At 32.3% G+C, this 23,078-nt stretch overlaps 1 protein-coding gene across 1 annotated transcript in view; it reads right to left on the bottom strand.

Moving 5' to 3' along the window:
- Positions 1-3,450: 3,450 nt before the first annotated feature.
- LOC143237645 (gelsolin, cytoplasmic-like) overlaps positions 3,451-23,078 on the bottom strand; it is a 43,056-nt gene continuing 23,428 nt past the window's right edge. The window contains exons 10-20 of the mRNA XM_076477133.1: positions 21,996-22,117; positions 19,216-19,353; positions 18,808-18,894; positions 17,710-17,895; positions 15,329-15,412; positions 13,914-13,975; positions 13,381-13,564; positions 10,890-11,000; positions 9,331-9,456; positions 5,075-5,115; positions 3,451-3,734 (exon numbers count right to left, since the gene is read on the bottom strand). Coding sequence (XP_076333248.1) covers positions 5,101-5,115; positions 9,331-9,456; positions 10,890-11,000; positions 13,381-13,564; positions 13,914-13,975; positions 15,329-15,412; positions 17,710-17,895; positions 18,808-18,894; positions 19,216-19,353; positions 21,996-22,117 — 1,115 coding nt within the window. The 3' untranslated portion in view covers positions 3,451-3,734; positions 5,075-5,100. The remainder of the gene's footprint in view (positions 3,735-5,074; positions 5,116-9,330; positions 9,457-10,889; positions 11,001-13,380; positions 13,565-13,913; positions 13,976-15,328; positions 15,413-17,709; positions 17,896-18,807; positions 18,895-19,215; positions 19,354-21,995; positions 22,118-23,078) is intronic.

Raw genomic sequence — 23,078 nt, 5'->3', positions numbered from 1 at the left:
ATTGCTGGGTTCGAGACTGAAGGAACGGTGTTGCTGTAACCAGGTACAAAATTTTCTGTTTTTCGAAGTCGCCAAGAGGATATAACCAAATTATTTGCACAATTTGACAGCCTCTGTTTCTGTTTTGACTTCGAAGGATTGAACTCTGCTTTGGATTGTGACCATGGCCCGCAAGAGTGGCGTCTCTTTATTGATTCATCAATGTTAAGCCTCAAAGTTGTTCTGTTATACAATGACAACATTCACCCTTCAATACCTGTTGGCTATGCAGCACACATGAAAGAAACCTACAAGAACATGGAAATGTTGCTGAAGCACATCCAGTACAGCAAGTACAACTGGAATATCTATGGAAATCTGAAAGTCGTTGCTCTGTTACTGGGACTGCAGCTCGGCTATACAAAGTACTGTGAATGGGACAGTCGTGCCAAAGAGTCACATTATTCTAGACAGAGCTGGCCACTCCGTAAAATGTTAGTTCCAGGACAGAAAAATGGGGCGCATGAACTGCTTGTCGACCCGGCAAAGATTTTTTTTGCCTCCTCTTCATATAAAATTCGGACTTATGAAAAAATTTCGTGAAAGCAGTGAACAAAGAAAGCGAAGGTTTTCATTATTTAAGACAGATGTTCCCAAGAATAACTGAGGCCAAGATCAAAGAGGGCATTTTTGTTGGCCCTCATATCAGACATGTTATGAGTGACAAGCGCTTCGAAGATCTGTTGATTGGGCCGGAGAAGATTGCCTGGAAAGCCTTCAAAGACGTTGTTAGCAATTTTCTTGGCAATTACAGAGCCTCACATTACATTTAGCTGGGATATAAACTTCTCAAAGCATACAAAACAATGAAGTGCAACATGTTACTCAAGATTGATTTCCTCCACTCACACTTGGACTTCTTCCTCGTAAGTCTCGGTGCTGTCAGTGACGAACACAGTGAAAAGTTACACCAGGATATTGCTACAATGGAAAAACGATATCAGGGCAACTGGAATCCGTCAATGCTTGCTGACTACTGTTGGACACTGCAACCTGATGCACCAGACATTGAATACAAACGAAAATCAGGAGCAAAACACTTTTAATTATGTTAAACTTAATAGCGTATTATAAACATAAACGCAATTAAATACATTATTGCCGGTAAAGAGTTAACTGTCTATTTCTCAGAATTCTTACGTGATGAAGCAAAACCAAAACTATATTTGTGCATACCCATCAGGCACCTGTCACAATCAACGAAAACTTTTCAGGAAGCAAAACTTTTCAAAAAATTGTTATGCAGTGTTATTATTCAGATCTCTTGTTCCAAAGCTACGTTTCTACTATCAGTTCTGTCATTGAAAAAGTAATAACCCATGCAAATGGTTCCTGTATTAAACTGATAGAAAACACGAAAAAATCAAAAGTATAAATATACACTGAAATAAACTGTTTACCTGTATAAAATATCTTCAGTTGAAACATAAAGATGAATGTTTGCTCAAATTGCTATTATGCTCAGTGTCTCCACCGATATTTACCCGCCAAAGATCAGCAATTGGGGAATATCAAGATTCAGCCATTACCATAAGGTGCGTGACAATCACAATCTTCACATGTTTTAACACCTGTAAAAACATATGTTCCTAAAATTATCAACAACAGCTACAAGCATTATAGCTATATACAGCCATGGTATTTAGATTTATCTAAGTAATTCCAAAACACTGTGTTCGTGTTTGTGCATGTTTCCTTCATCATCATCATGTGTCGTCTTCTTCATGAAGGTTGGCCATCATTACATTCCACTTCTGTTTGTTCCGTGAGTTTCTTACGGTGTAAGTTTCTCTTACACTCTTGTAAGTTGCTTCAAATAAATGCAAAGAATGTAATCCCAAAACAAAGCGAATGTTCTAGATTTCAAGCCAAACAATGTATCATATATTAAGTTCATTTCACTTTTGTGATACAGCATCATCTTTATCCCACGAAACTAAGCTCGTATACCTTCTTTCCCAATCTAGATATAGCATCATTATAACCCGATTAAACTAAGCTCGTATACCTTCTTTCTCAGTCGAGATATAGCATCATTATAACCCGACTAAACTGAACTTATGTATACGCTTTCCCAACCCAGATATAGCATCATTATAACCTGATTAAACTGAGATTGAGTACCTTCTTTCCCAACCAATAATTGTCGCCCAATAAACTTAACCTGTATGCCATCTTTCACTCCTGAGGCTCAGCGTCATCATAACCTGATAAATGTTGTTAAAGGCTTATAACGTGCGTAAACTAATATGTAGAATCATAAACGGACTTTTCTCTACGTTAAAATACTTTCGTATTTATTTAGTATTTTAAAGAAGAGGAAAATATGTTAATAATTCTACAGGTAATCTGATAAAATTCAACTACAATTTTCTTTCGCAACCGAGGCTCAACATCATTATAATCTAATAAAATTAAACATGTATATTTTATGTTTGTGGTTTAAAATAACTTTAACAAAATACATTCTTACCACACAATTATTTTAAAATCTTATTTTTATGGACATTTCCATTCCCAGATACAAAGTTAACACAAACTATTGTGTATTGAGACTGGACAGTCTGTGTTGCAACTATTAATTTCTATAACGGACGTTTTTCAGTGATGTCGAGAAAACCCACTTGTAGAGAAAAATATATATGTAGAGAAAATATTTCACGTAGAGGAGCGAACAACGTTTCGACCTACTTCGCCGTCAGGTTCACGTATTTGTGTATTTTGAAATTAGTATAACTTATTCCACTTTTCTTTACACCTTTTTCATTAACTCACACTGATCACAATATTAATAATATTTACATTTTAAATTAATCCGTATGTTCATAAAGATTAAACGTAACAAACAGTCCATTACATTATTGTTTTCTTCGTTCAAAGCAAAAAATGGGCTTTCTGAATTCTGTGCATCGCAGGTAACACAAGCCTTTTAGCATTGTAATTCTGTAAACTTACCGCTGTCCCAAGGAGGGACAATGTAATATTAATTTGGTATTCAGATTTCTTTATTGGATTTTAATTCACACATTTCAAAATGGTACTGTAACGTTCTAAAACAACAAACGTTTCGTAGCGAGAGGTTTATTCAGATATAAAATGCATAACATTATTTTTCATTTTTTACTGAAGTACATCAGGTAAGCATTCGAAACAAAAATCGAGAACAAACGCTCAGGGTGTTTCAAAAAAATAATTAAACATACTCAAACTTAAACTTCCTACCCTTAAGAGAAAACGTTTTTGTTTTGTGTGTTGTTGTTTTTTTAGGAGAGAAAACAATATATGTTCACCATAAAAGTTTTTCTTTTTTTTGGTTCTTGATAATTCTACTAAAATTCAAGCATACGGGATACAATAAGATGTTTAATTAAAAAAAAACTGCTGTCGTATAAATCAACTAACGCGAGAAACTTTCGTAGGATTGTATTTTATTTTGTTTTTATCAAAGGCAATTGGTTTTCTTATAGTATCTTAAAACATATTTGAATACGTGGAATACATTTTTCTTTTCTTGAAACACTCAGTATTTAGATAAAGAAATGTGATTAGATAAAACTTAAATAATGAAAATACGAAAATAATAAGTAAATATAAAAAAGAATAATTAATAATAGGTGATTAAGTAACAATAAGCCTGCAACCCTTCTTCAACTTATATGTCAGTAACTTCCAGTTGTCAGCAAGTCTTCATTGTCCTGAAAGATATTATTCAGATAAAAATCCGCACGTGATCTCTATGATATTATATTCGAAATTCTCTAGTGAATAGCTTAAGTCATTATCAATTAATTGAAATTCCCGAAGCAGACCCTAGTGAAACATTTTACATCGTAAACGTATAAAAGTTTTTACTGTGAACTACAGTTTATACAAAATGGTGACTATTCAACGGATATCAAAATCGCGATAATTGTGGTTTCTAATTAATACAAAATTTTTCATGGTAACTTGTGGTTAATTTGAATAAAAAGAAATATTCTTATGTTTAAACTCCATAATATTTTCATGATTAATAATGTGTATGAAAACGTGACTTTTTTTAGCATATTGGCACTAAACAATAAAATAAAAGAGCACTTACGAAAACGAAACTGAAACCAGTCGATTGCAACTGGCATATGGGTTTCCATGTAGTGTATTACGTCCTAAGCAAAAACTGCTTTGTTGTTTATTTATTTTTGTTTCCAAAACCTTTTAGTTAAGCCAATAATAACAAAACCGTTTCTTATTTTTATTTAAAAATACAAATTAATCTTACAAATAAAAATATAAAAACATTTATAATCTAGTTAGCAGTGAAATGATGTTGACCATGTAGTGAAAATAATCACTATTTTATGATGTACAATTAGATAACTCTGTCAGTCTGTTTCGATTATCCCAAAAAGAGCAAAATTAATAATAATCCTATGCATTTATAGTGTATTATAATAGTTAAAATAAACTTTTATATACTGTTTTACATAATGATGGAGATAAATACTAAAACGAAATACGCATACGTTATGAATACCAAAAACTGCGCATACGAAGTGATACATAGCTCTTCTCTTTGTATTTCATTTTTGTGCATGTTAACAACGCCAGTGAATGGCTCGAACATGATGTGTCATACAATCTAGGACAACAGTTCAATCTCTTACGACATACATGTTAGCTTCGTTTTATAATACTAAACAGTTCATTCACTCAAAACAAGTAATGTTCTTGGGCTGAAATTTTTGGTTACTTTTATATGGTTATAAAATCCTCTCTCTATGCAAATGTTTTTTTTAAGTGGTCAGTCTTAGACAGTATTAATCAAAGGAGGTATGATAAAAAGAGTAAAAATTATACATGTTCTTTAATAAATCTTAATTAAATAAGTAGCATTTTATTATAACATAATAAGCTTAACTGATTTTTGTAAATAAAGTTAGTACTATATTTGAATGTTATTAATAAATATAAAGGATTATGTAACATTTTGGTTTTAGTGGCAAAAACTAAGTAGATAGCTCAATTCAAAAAAGTTTTTAATACGCAAGTCACTTACAAGTGTTCTTTTTCTTTTGGCGTCATTTAACGCTGTCCTTCCTAAACATAAAAAATAATAATAATTTCAGTAAACTAATATTTAAAATCTCAGTAACTTTCAATCAATCAGTAAACATTCTTGTTTTCTAGTAAATTGTCTTTGTCATGACAAACAAATACAATCGTTCAAAAATCTATCAAATGAAATCAACATTAGATAGACAGCTGAACATAGTTCCTTGTTCGTACTTCTGACAAAACAAAACATAGCGAACTAGACTGTAATCAGATTAATACTAGAAACATTAAAAACAAAAATGGTATCAACGTTTAGAAGAAAATATCGATATATATAAAGCCCACATTGTTCAGAATACTACATGAGTCGATTATAAAGCCCACATTGTTCAGAATACTACATGAGTCGATTATAAAGCCCACATTGTTCAGAATACTACGAGTCGATTATAAAGCCCACATTGTTCAGAATATTACATGAAGTCGATTATAAAGCCCAAATTGTTCAGAATACTACATGAGTCAATTATAAAGCCCACATTATTCAGAATATTACATGAAGTCGATTATAAAGCCCATATTGTTCAGAAAACTACATGAAATCGATTATAAAGCCCACATTGTTCAGATAATATTTGTTGTTATAAAGCCCAAATTGTTTAGGATACTACACGAGTCGATTATAAAGCCCACATTATTCAGAATATTACATGAAGTCGATTATAAAGCCCAAATTGTTCAGAATACTACATGAAGTCGATTATAAAGCCCACATTGTTCAGAATATTACATAAAGTCGATTATAAAGCCCAAATTGTTCAGAATACTACATGAGTCAATTATAAAGCCCACATTATTCAGAATATTACATGAAGTCGATTATAAAGCCCATATTGTTCAGAAAACTACATGAAATCGATTATAAAGCCCACATTGTTCAGATAATATTTGTTGTTATAAAGCCCAAATTGTTTAGGATACTACACGAGTCGATTATAAAGCCCACATTATTCAGAATATTACATGAAGTCGATTATAAAGCCCAAATTGTTCAGAATACTACATGAAGTCGATTATAAAGCCCACATTGTTCAGAATATTACATAAAGTCGATTATAAAGCCCACATTGTTCAGAATATTACATGAAGTCGATTATAAAGCCCACATTGTTCAAAATACTACATGAGTCGATTATAAATCCCAAATTGTTCAGAATACTACATGAGTCGATTATAAAGCCCATATTATTCAGAATACTACATGAAGTCGATTATAAAGCCCACGTTGTTCAGAATATTACATGAATTCGATTATAAAGCCCACATTGTTCAGAATATTACATGAAGTCGATTATAAAGCCCACATTGTTCAAAATACTACATCAAGTCGATTATAATGGCCAAATTGTTCAGAATACAACATCAAGTCGATATTATTGAAAATGGCCTTGCATGGCCTGGTGGTAAAGGCGCTTGCATCGTAATCCAAGGGTCGTAGGCTCGAATCACTGTCACACCAAATATGTTCGCCCTTTTAGCCGTGGGACGTTAAAATGTAACGATCACTCCCACTATTCGTTGATAAAAGAGTAACCCAAGAATTGGCAGTGGGTGGTGATGACTAACCGCCTTCCCTCTAGTCTTTTTCAAGTCGCCCAATAACGTATTTTAATGTTAAATAAATTATAACAGTTATGTATTCTCAAGACGGCTGATATGGGTATTAGCACTTTAAAATAAGTAGAGAACCATGTTTCGCCCTTCTTAGGTCATCTTCAGGTTAACATCCCAAATTAAAATACTGTTTCTTAACGGTTTGTACCTTCACACAAAATACATTTGCCGAAGTGTAATAAAATTTCTTAAAATACTTCTCTTCTACTTTTAGTTTGTTTCAGCCTTCCAGTGGCACAATGGTACATCTGTATTTTAAAAGCCTGGTAGAACACAGAAAACACAGTATGTTGCTTTGTGCTTAACCTACAAACAAACACTTTATTTCAAGTTCTTTATAGCTCACTTCAAATTCTAAATGAGAGAAATTTTATAAAGGACAAATAAACGACCAGGAACATGAATTGGCTTTTTAGTGAAACATAATTCATATTAGTCCTTACCTTCTGCACCAGAATGTTATACCATAGTTCATAAAAAAACAGTCATTACATTTGTTGTTAACGTCTATGGTTTTATTGTATTTAATATAATTTATGCCATTTAATAAAATGTTATTTTATTGAACTTTCAAACAAGAATTTTAATTCTACTGATACTGATTTTACAAGCGCTGCCCCTAATATAAGCTTACTTCAAGAACCAAATATAATAATCAGCTCTGAACAGTTAACATATGACAGAATATAAATCTATTACCTGAAGAAGTACAAATTCTTAGAAAACGAAATCTGAAGAACACAGATTATGGTGTGATATGTATTATGATTCATGAGGAACGCGGTCTTCTACTTATAACTTCAAACAGATTCGAAACTACACTAATGAGACAAATAATCTCCAAGCGCTTATTTTATAATAACATACAAAACGAAAACTTAAAGTCCTTTAGTTGAGAATAAGTTATAAATATTCATTATATTTCTTGAGAGTTATTAATAAAACATTTCACTTCAGTGTTAGTGTAATGCATAGGACTGCCTTCTCTTCTATACACATCTTAAAACAAGATAAAAACACTAACTCATCTCTTCACTCAATAGAAAGCCTGGTTATAATTTCAAATTGAGATAAATGTGTTTCATTTGGTACAAACTGTAAAGAGAATTGTTTTGCTTTTATATAAAATTATAAGATAAAGGAGAAGTAAAAACAGTATTAATTAATTTATTAAAAACTCAATGTTGTTTTTTAGTAAAATGGGCTTAACTACTTCCTCAATCGACATGTCATTCTATTTAAACCTAAACCCATAGATATAAGTATTCAAAGCAGCAAATTTACCATAGTTCGAGAAAATTATAACTTATTAAGAAAAACAATGGTAAATAAGCATTAATTTTTATAAAAAATGTGAGTGTTTAGAACTTTTTTTCCTAATCACGCACGAGCGCTGAGTGTTATTTTCTCAATGTTTCTTTAACATTTTGATTATCACAGTAGTAGCTCGTATAACGAAAACCTACGAAATAATTTGACGCTGGAATATTGTTTTCGGTTAGTTTTAATTTACTGAAGTTATATACAACAATAACTGTTCGTTTATTTATTCTTAAGTACAAAACTACACATTAAACTATGTGTGCTCTGCCGACCATGAGTATCGTAGCCTGAATTTCATCGTCACAAGCGCACAGTCTTGCTCCAGCAGAACTTGACAGCTACAGTATCTTGTTTGTTTGTTTAGAATTAAGCACAAGACTACACACAGGGCTATCTGTGCTCTGCCTACCATGAATATCGAAATCCGCAAACATACTGCTGTGCCACTAGGGGACACAGTATCTTGACATCCACTAATGGACATGTAATTGTTTTCTAAAACATTTTAAATTTGTGTCCTAACACAACCCATATTTAGCTAACCAACACATGATAGGTTTCTAGAAAATCCGAATAATACGAATCTAATATCGTAACAGGTTTGTATTAATACTAAATCATGTAACTCCCCCTTGTTTATAGGGAATTATGAAACTGTAACTATTACATATCTCTTTGTTTAAATTGATAGGTTCTAGAAAGAAAGATATACACAAAGTTATATATATAACAAACACCACACTATGGAGTCTCGAGTACTGTTTTTTAGCAAAAAACCTCGCTTTTAGTAATTATTTTATTCCAAAAGGCCACTCTCAGTAATGAGGATCTATAAATTTTTAGTAAATGTTTTTGTTGTGAATTTCGCGCAAAGCTAAACGAAGGTTATCTACGCTTGCTGTTCCTAAAATTCAGCAGTTAGTCATTACCATCCACGGCTAACTCTTGGACTACTCTTTTACCAACGAATAGTGGGATTAATCGTCACATTATAACACCCCCACGGCTGAAAGGGCGAGCATGTTTGGTGTGCCGGGGATTCGAACTCGCGACCCTCAGATTACGAGTTGAGAGCTTTAAACAAATGGCTATGCCAGGCCTTTTTAGTTATAGTATAACTTATTTTATACCAAAGGTTTTAGTAATTGTAGAAATTATTTTATACCAAAAGTCTATTTTCAAAAATGAGGACTCATAGGCTTTTAGTAATGGCGTAAATTATTTTATACCAAAATTCACTTCGTAGGAATAACGACTTACATTCCACAAATCCACATTCCAAGAATCAAAGAGAGCACTGAAACCTTTAGGTTCCTCTCTTTGTTTTACTGTAATGATAACCGTATTGTCCAAGCTACGTTCAGTCGGATCTGTGCGTATATAATCCTGTAAAACAAAAAATATGAATTGTATTACACTCACATAATTGTATGGAAACAAACGAATAATCAAGCAATTCTAATTATTAGTATTACAATGTGATCACTGAAAAATAAACCAGCAACAGCGAAACTTATACACTCGAAACTAACAGCTTTAACCTATTCAGTGCCGTAGACGAGATAACTCTTCCAAGCCGATCGGTAACACAGTGCCACGGACGAGTTAATTCGTTCTCAATAATACCTAACTTCAACGCTAGATGTCAGCACCATACATGCATTTGACCTACTTTCAAATTGTTTCACTTTCGATCCAAAATGGCGTCACGAAAAAAGTTACAAAGTAAAGAAGCATTAAAGTTGTATTGTAGCAGCTGGAATACTTGGCAGTCAACAGGTTAAGCCTTAGATTAAAGCGCATTTATTACTTTATATGACAGTCACAGAAAAGTTAGTTGTTCGCCTCCAGAATCCGTTCACTTTGTAACATTAATTCAGAGTAATTACAGTTTTACGTTTTACAATAATATGCATCAGATAATATGGAAAATTCCTCAAAAGAAGCGAAAATCACAAAGTTTCACATCAAATAAGTACTCCAGAATAATATAAGAATGTATTAACAATAATTTTGAAAAATTACAAATTTATTAAATAAAATTTAATAAGCAAAGCAGTAGTCCAAACTAATGGCTATTAGTGTTTTTGTGGAGTTATTTTTTGAAAAAAAATCCACCCTAAAATGTATATCAAAAGAAACGCTGCTCAAATGATTGGGCAAATTAAATCTACCAATTTATAGTTCAAAGTTTAAAAGTTATCATTCATTTATCTACACTTAAGATCTTGTGAAAACTTCATTTTGTAACTACTAGGGTGTTTAAAAAGTTGTTCAAAACATTTTATTAACCAACTTACAGACAAATACGTTTTTTGGACATTAATCTAAGATTGTTATCTGCATCTTACGTATGCCATCTATTGATATAGCATAACACACTACTAATTTTCTTTATTGTTTGTTTGTTTTTTGAATTTAGCACAAAGCTATACGAGGGCTATCTGCGCTAGCTGTCCCTAATTTAGCAATGTAAGACTAGAGGGAAGGCAGCTAGTCATCACCACCCACTGCCAACTCTAGGGCTACTCTTTTACCAACTACTAAAAGAGTGAGCAACTTTGGTGTGATGAGGATTTGAACCCACGACCCTCGTATTAATTTGTTCTTTATAACCACAAAATAACTTACATGTGTTTACGATTATTTTAAAGCAATTGCCCTATTAATCAAAATATTTCTTGTATTTTATATTTTATAAAATGAGTCTTTAAGTCATGCTTATAAATAACGGATCAAGATAGGCAGTTAGAGTGTTGCGTTAAAGGTGTTAGTACGAATAAGATCGCGAAAGTAAAAATCGCTATTAATATTCTCACTTCAGCAAGATGTAAAGACTTCTTCTTCTCTTCTTCGCTTGCTCCATCTCCAATCCAAATAAACACTTCTTCTCCGGAATCCAACACCATAACATCATCAACAGATAAATCCTGTGTTAGATGAATAAAAACTTTTGAGTGGTTAAAATACATCTTAAAAATGAGAGAATTAATGTCATGGAATGGCCAGGTAAACCACCTGATATCTATCCGGTTGAAAGTTTGTGGACTGAGATAAACCGACTAACAAAATATCACAAACCAAACATGGAATATTAACTTATTTAAGTTCTTAAAGAAAGATGGCAGTCAATCATTAAGGAATATCTGCACAAATTCATTTAAAGCATGACACGTCGATTTGAAACAGTACTGAAATCCAAGGGAATGCTAACTAAATATTAACTTGTTAAATTAGTTTGTGTTAGAGTTTTGTTTTTACCTTTGGTTTTTGCATCGAAACTTGTTTGATCATTTTGTAGATTAATTGGTATAAGAAAATCTAATGAACTACAGCAGGTGCACAACACTTTTCATGAAAAAAATGTAACTAAAATCATGAAATGTTCAGGTGCTTACAAAGACCAGTGTTAAAATTAGGATTTGAGATCCTATATAAATAGATCTCGTCGAGTGCATTCTAAAAACGTATAGTTATACATATGTTTCTGTTATCAAATAAAAGATATAACAAATTAACATTTTCAAACTTCAAGCGTGGGCTACTTTTTTTCGTCTATCCCCTGTATATATAAAGCACTATTGTGAAAGAAGCTCCCCACAAAAAAGAGTAAATGATATAAGTTTGTCAAAGACACGTTCTAAATTTAATCTGTCAAACTTCCAACATTATCTTCCGAAGTTTAGATTTCTAAATTTAACCGTTATCACCTATCTATATGTTAATATTTATATTAACCATTATTATTAAAGTTTCTGAAAAATAACCCAGCAGCTGTATCTGTTACATTTTTTTTACTTAAAAATTTGTGTAGAAGATATAATAACTAAATAATAAAGATTATCTGTACTTGACATCAAAATATTCAGTTCAAACAAATAACAAGTGAATAATATAAAAAAACATTTAGTTTTATCTTGAAGAAGGGCTGAATGGGTTCAATTTCTAAGAGATTTTTATCTTCTTTTTTTTTGTACAGGTTGCAGACACAACCCTGAGAAACTTTCTTGACAGTTTTACCTTTCAAACTTTCTATCTTGAGTTTGCTTCTTCAAAAGTAATTAAAAACAAAATAACATACAATACCAAGTGTGTTTTCCACGCTATAATAAAGCGCTAAATCGAAACAAATAAATTTTTCAATGTCTAAAGAACGGTAAGTAGATCATACCTCTTGAGTAAAGTTAAAGAACGGTAAGTACATCATACCTCTTGAGTAAAGCTAAAGAGCGGTAAGTAGATCATACCTCTTGAGTAAAGTTAAAGAACGGTAAGTACATAATCCCTCTTGAGTAAAGTTAAAGAACGGTAAGTAGATCATACCTCTTCAGTAAAGTTAAAGAACGGTAAGTAGATCATACCTCTTCAGTAAAGTTAAAGAACGGTAAGTAGATCATACCTCTTCAGTAAAGTTAAAGAACGGTAAGTAGATCATACCTCTTGAGTAAAGTTAAAGAACGGTAAGTACATCATACCTCTTGAGTAAAGTTAAAGAACGGTAAGTAGATCATACCTCTTGAGTAAAGTTAAAGAACGGTAAGTAGATCATACCTCTTCAGTAAAGTTAAAGAACGGTAAGTAGATCATACCTCTTCAGTAAAGTTAAAGAACGGTAAGTAGATCATACCTCTTCAGTAAAGTTAAAGAACGGTAAGTACATCATACCTCTTGTGTAAAGTTAAAGAACGGTAAGTACATCATACCTCTTGAGTAAAGTTAAAGAACGGTAAGTAGATCATACCTCTTGAGTAAAGTTAAAGAACGGTAAGTAGATCATACCTCTTCAGTAAAGTTAAAAAACGGTAAATACATCATACTGCTTAAGTAAAGTTAAAGAACGGTAAGTACATCATACCTCTTGAGTAAAGCTAAAGAGCGGTAAGTAGATCATACCTCTTGAGTAAAGTTAAAGAACGGTAAGTAGATCATACCTCTTGAGTAAAGTTAAAGAACGGTAAGTACATAATCCCTCTTGAGTAAAGTTAAAGAACGGTAAGTAGATCATACCTCTTCAGTAAAGTTAAAGAACGGTAAGTAGATCATACCTCTTCAGTAAAGTTAAAGAACGGTAAGTAGATCATACCTCTTCAGTAAAGTTAAAGAACGGTAAGTACATCATACCTCTTGAGTAAAATTAAAGAACGGTAAGTAGATCATACCTCTTGAGTAAAGTTAAAGAACGGTAAGTAGATCATACCTCTTCAGTAAAGTTAAAGAACGGTAAGTAGATCATACCTCTTCAGTAAAGTTAAAGAACGGTAAGTAGATCATACCTCTTGAGTAAAGTTAAGAACGGTAAGTACATCATACCTCTTGTGTAAAGTTACATATCTCTTCCACTTTAAACTTTTCATTTTCTATAGAACATTTGAAAAGTCGTGACTCTAATAGCGGCTTATCCGGCAGTTCTCGTGACTTTTGATATTCACCTTTACCTCCAATACTCTTCCAGAACTCTTCTGGTTCTTGCTCCTCTTGAACTTCAACGATCTTTCTAACAAGTGAACATTTAGGTATTTATTTTAGATGTGAACATTTATTAAGAAGACGATGCCAATGTTGCTGTGTGCGTGCTTTAAATACATTATTCTACGATGTCAGCGTTAAAAATAAAGACAATCTCGAAAAAGTCTTGAAAATCTTAAAATATATAAAAATATATACATTTGATTCTCATTCCATTCTATCAAACTCTTTAAAAGTACTTAACGCCCTCTAGCATAGTAAATTAAGCACTGCATCTACAGTGATTTCCTACAAAACAAAGATTTAGGTCGTTATAAAAATGAGAGAAAATTGATTTTATGTAAATGCGTTTACATATTCAATACTAGCTGTTTTACCGGCCTGGTGAAATCCTTGGAGCAACATTCCTGGCCATGGTTTGTTCTTCTTCATTAGACTCCTACATATGAAAGAAAGACAATATTTAGTAAACAGGTAGAACCAATGATAGTCTTTATAAGATTTACGGAGTTTCTGAGTCCTGTTTTAACTCACCATGAAACATCTTAAGTTAACTAAGGTGTGTAAGCAACATTGTGTCTTTGTGCCTAATTTGTCATTTAATATTATATAGCACAACAACTATTTTATTATCATACACAAATTTACATAATTTCTTTTTCTTCTAAAGATGAAATTATGCTTTTAATTTTTTCTTTGACAAAAAGGAAATCTATAATATCTATATATATCTATATAATAATTAAAAAGAATTTATATAGTTTAAAAAAAATCTTCTTCATTATCACTATTGAAGAAGAAGTAACCAAATGGTATTTATTTTCCATTAAGTGTTAGTTTTCTTGCAAAATGATTATGTTTGGTTTGGTTTGTTTTGAATTTCGCGCAAAGCTGCACGAGGACTACCTGCGTTAGCCGCTCCTAATTTAACAGTAAAAGACTAGAGGAAAACCAGCTAGTCATCAACACCCACCACCAACTCTTGGGCTACTCTTTTACCAAATAATAGCGGGATTGCCCGCACATTACAAAGCCCTCATGGCAGATAGGACGGGCATGTATGGTGTAACAGGGATTCGAACCCGCGACCCGCAGATTACGAGTCGAGTGCCTCAACCACCTGGCCATGCTGGGCCAAAATGATTAGGAAAAGCAAAATCAATTTAAAGTACGTCTTATCAGTTTACAGTGACGAAAGAGAAACATAGTCTTCCTAAACCTACAATAATTCGAGCTTGATTTAAAAATAAGTTACTCCCATTAGCAGCATTCTTATCAGATTTATCAGAAAAAACATCAATATTTACTGGTGTAGCCAAACATCTGGTACATATGATCTCTTTACGTTCTCAAGCTAATAGAAAAATGAGTGTAACAATTATATTGTATACAATCAATAAATCAAGATATTTGATAATATGGAAAATAAACTTTGAATAAAAAGTAAGATCACTGAAAGAATTATCTATTTGCATAACAAAACTTGCGCCAACAAAAGAAACAGAATCAATGGCTGAAGTTCAAGCCTCTTAAAAATATAAAACAATTAGTTAAAAGTGTCAAATACAGACGAAAACAAAGTTATTCAAAAATTATTTACGTCAAAAATAAACACAGTTTGATATTAATCCTAGCAAACCTCAGTTGAAACTATAACTATATAAAGACGTTTATGCGCTTACTTTAATTTTTACTTTTTGACTCAAACGTCTATAAGATTACTTGGTTAAAACATGATTCATAATTACTGCTACAAAGAGTTTTTTTTATGTAATTCATGACATGTATTTACCTTTCCAATCCATATATATGTCATTTGTGGAGTCTCAAGCACGAAAACATCGTCAGAATTGAGTGATGATGTTTTCTCAGGTACCTTAGGCAAAAAAAAATACCAGAAAAATAGCTTTACACCTACTAGAAAAATATAGGCTCAGGTTTAAGTTATTAGATACGGTACAGCTGAGTTCATATTTATTTATTTATGAGACTTAGTGTATTCCCAGGTCTGATGTTTTATGAATTAACAAGTTGAAACCTGCAAAAATGAGTCATAAAAAATGTGTATATATATAAAATGACGTTTCACTGTTGTTAACGAGGCATTATCAGGTTGCTTTCTTTTCTACCCCATTTTAGTTTTAATAATTTGATTTTTTAAGTGTGTGGGGGTGTCTTTTAAAATTTATATTACAACAGCTTTTACTACAATAACAAGTCTCATTCTGCTTAAAACTGACTTTATAAATATAAGTCAAAAGGTACGAAAAGGAAGGTTTGAATTTCGCGCCAAGCTACATGAAGGCTATCTGCATGAAGCCCAATTTAGTAGTGTAAGACTAAAGAAAAGCAGGTAGTCATCACCACCCACAGCGAACTCCACTGCTTCTCTTTTACTAACGAAGAGGAGAATTGACGGTTACATTATAATGCACCCAACGGGTAAAAGTGCGAGCATATTTGGTATGACGGGATTCGAACTCGCGACCTTCGGATGAAGAGTCGAGTGCCTTAGCCACCTGACCATGCTTGGCCAGGGCTAAACTCACACTTTGTAACCCGAATACAAACGAGTTCATTTGAAAACAGTTTTAAAAGTTCTTTTTAAATAAGCACATCTTAAAGTTATTTCGCAATTTGAATTCATTTGTTAAATTTAGTGCATGTATTAAGTACAACTAAAGGCAGGTTGACTTTATTTGGTAAGAATCTTGTGCAAACAAGCCTAAACGCCAATTTAATAGTTTGTCGTTTCTTTAGTTGGATTAAACTTTATGTTTTTGGTCCTTTATGATGAATTCATAAAAACCTTAAAACCAAACTCAAACTTTTTAAAACAAATTTGTTTAGCAGTTTTAATTTTTTTTTTTTTTTATTCATACTTATGTCATTTGAAGAGTTTACAAAAACGCCTTAAAAACTGAATCGAAATAACTATTGGCCTTTTAACTGTTATTTATATCGATTTATTCTAAAATCAATCAGTTATCTCAGATTTGAAGAGGTTTTCACCCCAATTTCTGAACCTTTTTGAAAGTCCTGTAGTATCCTGTAGTAAACTACCGAGTAAAAAAAAAAAAAAAAACTAATGAAAGTTAATCACGACAACGATCTTCCAGGTCTTTGCCACCCCTGAAATTACACTTTCCACCTTAGATTGTGCTCAGACTGACAGTTACGATTTGGTAACTTTTAAATAAGTCTTAGGTACAAATATCTATTCAAGCTGTAGCGTAGGTGACAGAATGAATGTGTTCAACTGGAACTGTTATGATTTCAGCCTTTTTTGGCCATCTTTCTCAGGAAAACAGGCAATGATTTCTAGATTTGGCTAAAAGTACTTAAACTGCAACAGTATTGTTAAACAATTTGCAAGTATACATAGCATCGCAACCACTGCTAAATCTCATCCTGTCTGAAGAACTGTGGTATTGGTAGAAGGCCTTAGAGGCACTAGATGTAGCAGATGTTATTTTGTTCACAATATTGTTATATTTCAGAAGCTCTTATCAATAATTCATATTCTTGTTTATCATCTTTAATCCAAACATTTTGGATCAGAGGATTCTCTCTGTCGTAATATTAGCCTTTACTTTGCATACAGGGACGTTGCTACAGATTTGTCTGGGATATAGTCTTATGGGAAATTCCACTGTTATGCTAAACACTCTGCTGTGTGATTTTTTTTCGTTTACACTTGAGAACCAGGGATGATCATGTTTTCAAATATTGAGTATACATTGTTTGATAACCTTGCTATACGATTATCCTTCCTTGAATATGATTGTATATATTCCTTCAGTTAATTATGTATACATGTCTTCGCTAAACCGTCGAACGGTAGGGAATTTTTCGTGAACCAAATATATATGTGTCGCCTACCTATAATGTTATAGCTTTATCTACAGCAATACACCACTCTATAAGCATATGCAAATCGTTCATATATAATACGATTGATCGTTTACCTTTATCATTACCATAATATTATTGTCAATACTTTACGTAAAATGAAAAATAAAAGTTATTTTTTCTCATCCTGGAAAAACATCACCATTCACTAAATGAGTTGAAACAATTTGAACAATTACACTGTTAACGATATTTGTATCATAGCTTTGAAATATTAATATTCAAATCCATGCATACTTCGTATGACATAACCATTAGTACCTGTTCTGCTCGTGTGTCCCACTCACATGTACCTTTAACATGAAACATCCTGGTCCCGTCTTTGTCATACGTGTCATAGTCGTGGATGTTTCGAAAGCCGCTAGCGTGACCTCCCATAAAGGTTACCATCTTACCCTTGAAGATGTGAAGGAAATGTTTGGGCTCAACACCTTGAACCACGCGAACCTATTTAAAAAAAAGCATAATAATTAATAATATAAGATAAATTATCGAACAAGCATGACCTCCCCTCCCATGAAAGTTACCATCTTACCTTTGAAAATGTGTAGGCTTGGTTTGAATTTCGTGCAAAGCTACACGAAGATTATCTGCGTTAGCCGTCCCTAATTTACCAGTGTAAGACTAGATGGAAGGCAGCTTGTCATCACTACTCACTATCAACTCTTGGGCTATATATTTTTACCAACAACTAGCAGGATTAACCATCAAATTAACATGTCCCTATGGCTAAAAGAATGAGTATGTTTGGTGGGACAGAGATTCGAACCCACGACCCACAAATTGTGAGTTAAGTGCCCTACCCATATGGTCTAGATGTGAAGGACGTTTTTGTGCTCAACACCTTGAACCACACGAACATACCAAAAAAAGTAGTTAAAGTATAAGATAAAATAATTAACTAGCATGACCTCCCACGAATATTATCATGTTATCTTTAAAGATTGTGAAGAAAATATTGGGGCTCAACACCTTGAATCCCACGAATCTGTTTTTAGAAACCTTATTGCCAGAAATAAGAAAAAAAAGGCATTGAACCTTTTCAAACTTCACCACAAGCGCTCATATAAAAAGAACTATTTTTCTCAGTAATTGCTGTAATTAAATACTATGGAGTCTAAACATTATAAAATTTTATAAAGATAGGAACAAAATAAGTAACAAATCCTTATTAATTTCACAGCAGTGGTTAATATACATTAACTGTTAAATCGGTTGCAAATTGTTTGGCTTTAAGTTTTTTACTTTACTCCATATTTATTTAAATACAAACAAGTGTCATTGTATTAAAGTTCCTTAAATAAAAAATAATAACAACATTTATTCACAGTTCTAAAAATACTAAGGTGTCCACTTTACCTGAATAGCTTTGCCTCCCAAGTCATTGTCCAGTTTAACAGTCCAAATGGCTGATGAGGCTTTTTCATCCTGGGTACTGTCTAAGCCCTGTAAACCAAGAAAAAATAGAACAGTGGTCCCTACTTTAAATATAAATATATCTTAAAAGAAAGGTAGTTCTAATAAATAGGATCTACTCTAAATTTGTAAAAATTAGAAACAATCAGGTATTGGCCGTTTAGGATCTGAAAAGTGTATATTTATAATTTAATAATTAGTAAAAGTTAATTTTGTCAGAATCTCTTTAAACTATGCTAAAAGAAAACTAAAATAGAAAGTGCATATAAATAGTTTCAACAATTGTATTTTATACACCTATGGTCTGAAGTAACACTTGACTTTATAAATAAAAACAAAATCTCTAATCACCTGCCAGAAGTAAATTATGAAGTGCTGTCGTTCATTTTTCAAATAAGTGTATTTGATAACATAGCTGTCACCACCAAAAAAGAAACCATATATGTTGGGGTCGAGAGGTGCTAGCTCAAAATTTTCGATTCTCCATATCTACAAAGTTAAACAACAATTATAATTATTAATATTCGTGTTTCAAATAACCTAGGAAATACATACTTCATTATAATATTTTTGATTATTTGTGTGTGTGTTTTTTATAACAAAGCCACATTAGCCTATCTGCTGAGTCCATTAAGGGGAATAAAACCCCTGATTTTAGCATTGTAAATCCACAGACATACCATTGTACCGGTGGAGGACATTTTAATTATTTAACTATATTGTTCTTTCAGTTTTATAATTAACACCAATATGCAAGAGGAAAACACTTTTCTCTCTGTTCTAAGTAAATTTGAGAAATGTTTTGTTTCACAGTAATCATATTAATTTATATATAACACACAATATTATAATATTTAACAAATTCTTTTGGTTTGTTTTTTACTTCTTGTTTGTTTGTTTTTTTACATATAATAAGTATAAGTACAACATGAGAAGAAAACTGAAGCAAATCTCTCTTTTAGCATTATTATTTTTTAATGTGACACTTCCTGTTTTATGTTTTATATAATTATATTATATAGTTTATAATATAATTATATTATATAGTTTATAAATACATAAAGTTCAAAATAAAAAATTACAGTCAACTGCAAATTGATGAAAAGTTCAGTACTTAAACCAAAGATGAACAGAGAAATTAACTTTATGCAGAACATCACAAACAGATAAGATAAATTATTCTCATTACAGGATAAAATACTAGGAAGATGACAACCCTGACAATACCCAAAAGGCGTTGGTGATTGGGAGTATTGTCTGTCTTCTGCAGTTATCTTTCAAAAGCAAGTGCAAAACTACTCATGACAAACAACTGAACAAGATGGTAAAGCCAAAGTGCTTAAACCTGTACTAGTCATGACAAACAGCTAAACAAGACGGTAAACCCAAATTGCTTAAACCTGTACTAGTCATGACAAACAACTAAACAAGATGGTAAAGCCAAAGTGCTTAAACCTGTAAATTCCTAAATTTAGACTAATTTTCCACATCCATAATTTGTCAGGAATGATGAATTTTGATGTTTGCACAATACCATATGAATATTGTATAAACATTAAAATTTTGTTGATCTTCATCTGTAGTACAAAAGAAATTTAATGGAATTTCTTAAGTTCAGCAAACAGTTAATGTTTTTTGTGTCCCCAATTTGCTTTAATAACTATAGACAGTCTTTCAGGCATTGTTGCAACATATTTAATCAAAGTTCCTTTGGAATTTTACTCCAAATGTCTCTAATACACTCCAATAAAGTATCTTTGGAAGTAAACTTTTATGTATTAAGTTTTTGATCTATCAAATCTAAGATATGCTTAATTGGGTTGAGATCAGGGCTCTGTGAGGGCCATTGCATCATTTAAATACTCCATCAGCTTCTTTCTCAGCTAAATAATTTCTACATAGGTTGGATAAGTGTTCATGGCCATTATTTCTTGATAGTAGAATCCTTAATCAATAATACATAAACCATTGGGTATACCATGATGGACTAATATCTGATGGTACTTGCTTTGGTCCATTATTCCAACTATTTTGCAAATATTTCCTGTTGCCTGAGCAGAAAAACAGTCCCAAATAATTACACTGCCTCCTCCATTGCTTCATGGTAAATAACTTTAACTTTCTTCCTTGCATTAATAACATAAGCTTCAAACCAAATATTTTAAACTTGGACTCACCCACCCCTAACACCATTTTCCAGTCATTGACAGTTACGTTTTGAACATTTTAGCAAATTTCAGCCTCTTGGGAATATTTGGAGATCAAAGTCAAGGTTTTTTAATTGCTACATAGTCAAATATTCCGTTCTGACAGAGTCTTCTTAATACTGTAAATCTGGACAATTTTTTGTTATTTGGTACATGGCTGGTGATCTCATGCTTGAGATTAGTAGCAGTCTTCCTTCTGTGGTAAAGGCTGCACAAATGAAGATATTTAACATTAGTATAATTGAATTTAGGTGTTCTGCTTGTTACTTTCCTATTTTCAAATTCACCTGTCTTAGTCTCACAATCTAGAATGTACTTGACAATGCTTGGGCAGCATTTTAAGTCTACAGCAGTTTGTCAGAGAATTCACCCTGCATCACATAAAGCTTTTGTGCGAATTCGCTGCTCTACTGACAATTCTCTACACTTTTTGGGTCGTGGTATGACAACAAAACTAAATATGTGGTGTTAAACAGTGTTTCTATCAAGTTTATTTGTGGAGTACTATTAAATCGATTTCTCCTATCATATACTAGTACCATATTCTAGCTCCTTTCTAGTTTCTTTCTATATAATTGAGACACTGCTTGGGGTACCATAGCAGTTATTTCAGACCCTAAATCTGATCAGTATATTCATTCAAGTAGAATCCTTATAACATGCCCTTGGTACAAGTTTATGGGAATTCTAAAGAACAACATGTATTCTCACTGTGGTTCATTCACTTGTTAACAGCGATCAATGAAGCATTACCAGAGCACTGAAATTTACATTTGGTAATGACAAGGAAGAACTAGCCCCATAAAATGGAGAGAATGACAAAATATTCTTTTGTCCAAACACTTTTTCACAGTATTGTATATATATATATATATATATATATATATATTTATGCATATGAATTAAATATTTAGTTTTCCATACCTCGGTCTGTCCAGAGCCATCATCAGGCATAAAGCCAAATGCTTTTCCCAAACTTTTAGCAATCAGCCTCCTTTTCTTCCGATGAAGAGAAGGAATGTTAAACCCTCCATCTGGTTGAGTTTCTGAAAAAATTAAAATAGACTAAAGTGTTCATTTTGTTTTTGTTGTTTTTCTTCTTTTGTAGCTAATTCTCAGAAATTTGTTTTATTGTTGAAAGAAGGGCTAATTCATAGACCTCTCTTCGAAAAAAAAGCTCATAATTGTTGAGGAGATTGAGCATGGTGTTTAACAATGTACAGTGACTGCTTAGAAGTAACTGCTTATGAGTAAGTATTAATCTTGGAACACTTTAGTTAGACACTTTACATTGTGATAGATCTTGGCAAATCTTGAAACACTTTAGTTAGAAAGCAACATTTTGATAGATCTTAGTAAATATTGGAACATTTCAGTTAAAAAAGCTATACCCCAATATATCTTGTCACATTTTGATTCATATTATTAGGTCAAGCTTTAATAAAATCATTTAAAGACTCCATTTTAAAACATCCTTCAGAAATCATGGAGTGTCTTTTAACTACAATTTGTGGAATATTAAAAGGAAGTTCAGTTCGAAAATTCAAACAGAGGGTGGTTTTCAACATATTGTTTCAAGAAAACTGTGATATAAGTTTTTAGTTTGTAAAATGACAATTTTTAAGCAAAATACAACATATTCGAGTCTCAATACAAGCTATTACTAAGGTATACCCATTGGAAGTAAATTCAATATATATCAGTAAAACCACATTCTCAGCATCGTTGGTGATAGCAGAAAAATGAAAGGTTGGCAACTGCTTAATTGAGATATGAACGATTTCACCTGGGATTCAGTAGGGAAAGCCAAATCATCAGATAGTCAGTGGTGGGATAAGTAGACAGGAACAATTTGAAAACAGCTACAGGCATAATATTGTACTCGGTTTGCTGCACAGTATCTACGAAGGTAGTTCTGAATTGTCCTTGAGTACCTCTGAGAGTCATTTTGAGACTTCAGTGCTTCTTGCGCTTCAAAAGCTAAGCTAATGATAGGCCGACGGATTG

Source organism: Tachypleus tridentatus, chromosome 13, assembly GCF_004210375.1.
Source record: "Tachypleus tridentatus isolate NWPU-2018 chromosome 13, ASM421037v1, whole genome shotgun sequence".
NCBI classification, from domain to species: Eukaryota; Metazoa; Arthropoda; class Merostomata; order Xiphosura; family Limulidae; genus Tachypleus; species Tachypleus tridentatus.
The sequence above is the reverse complement of the archived record's forward strand: the minus strand, read 5'-3'. Positions and strand labels throughout refer to the sequence as shown.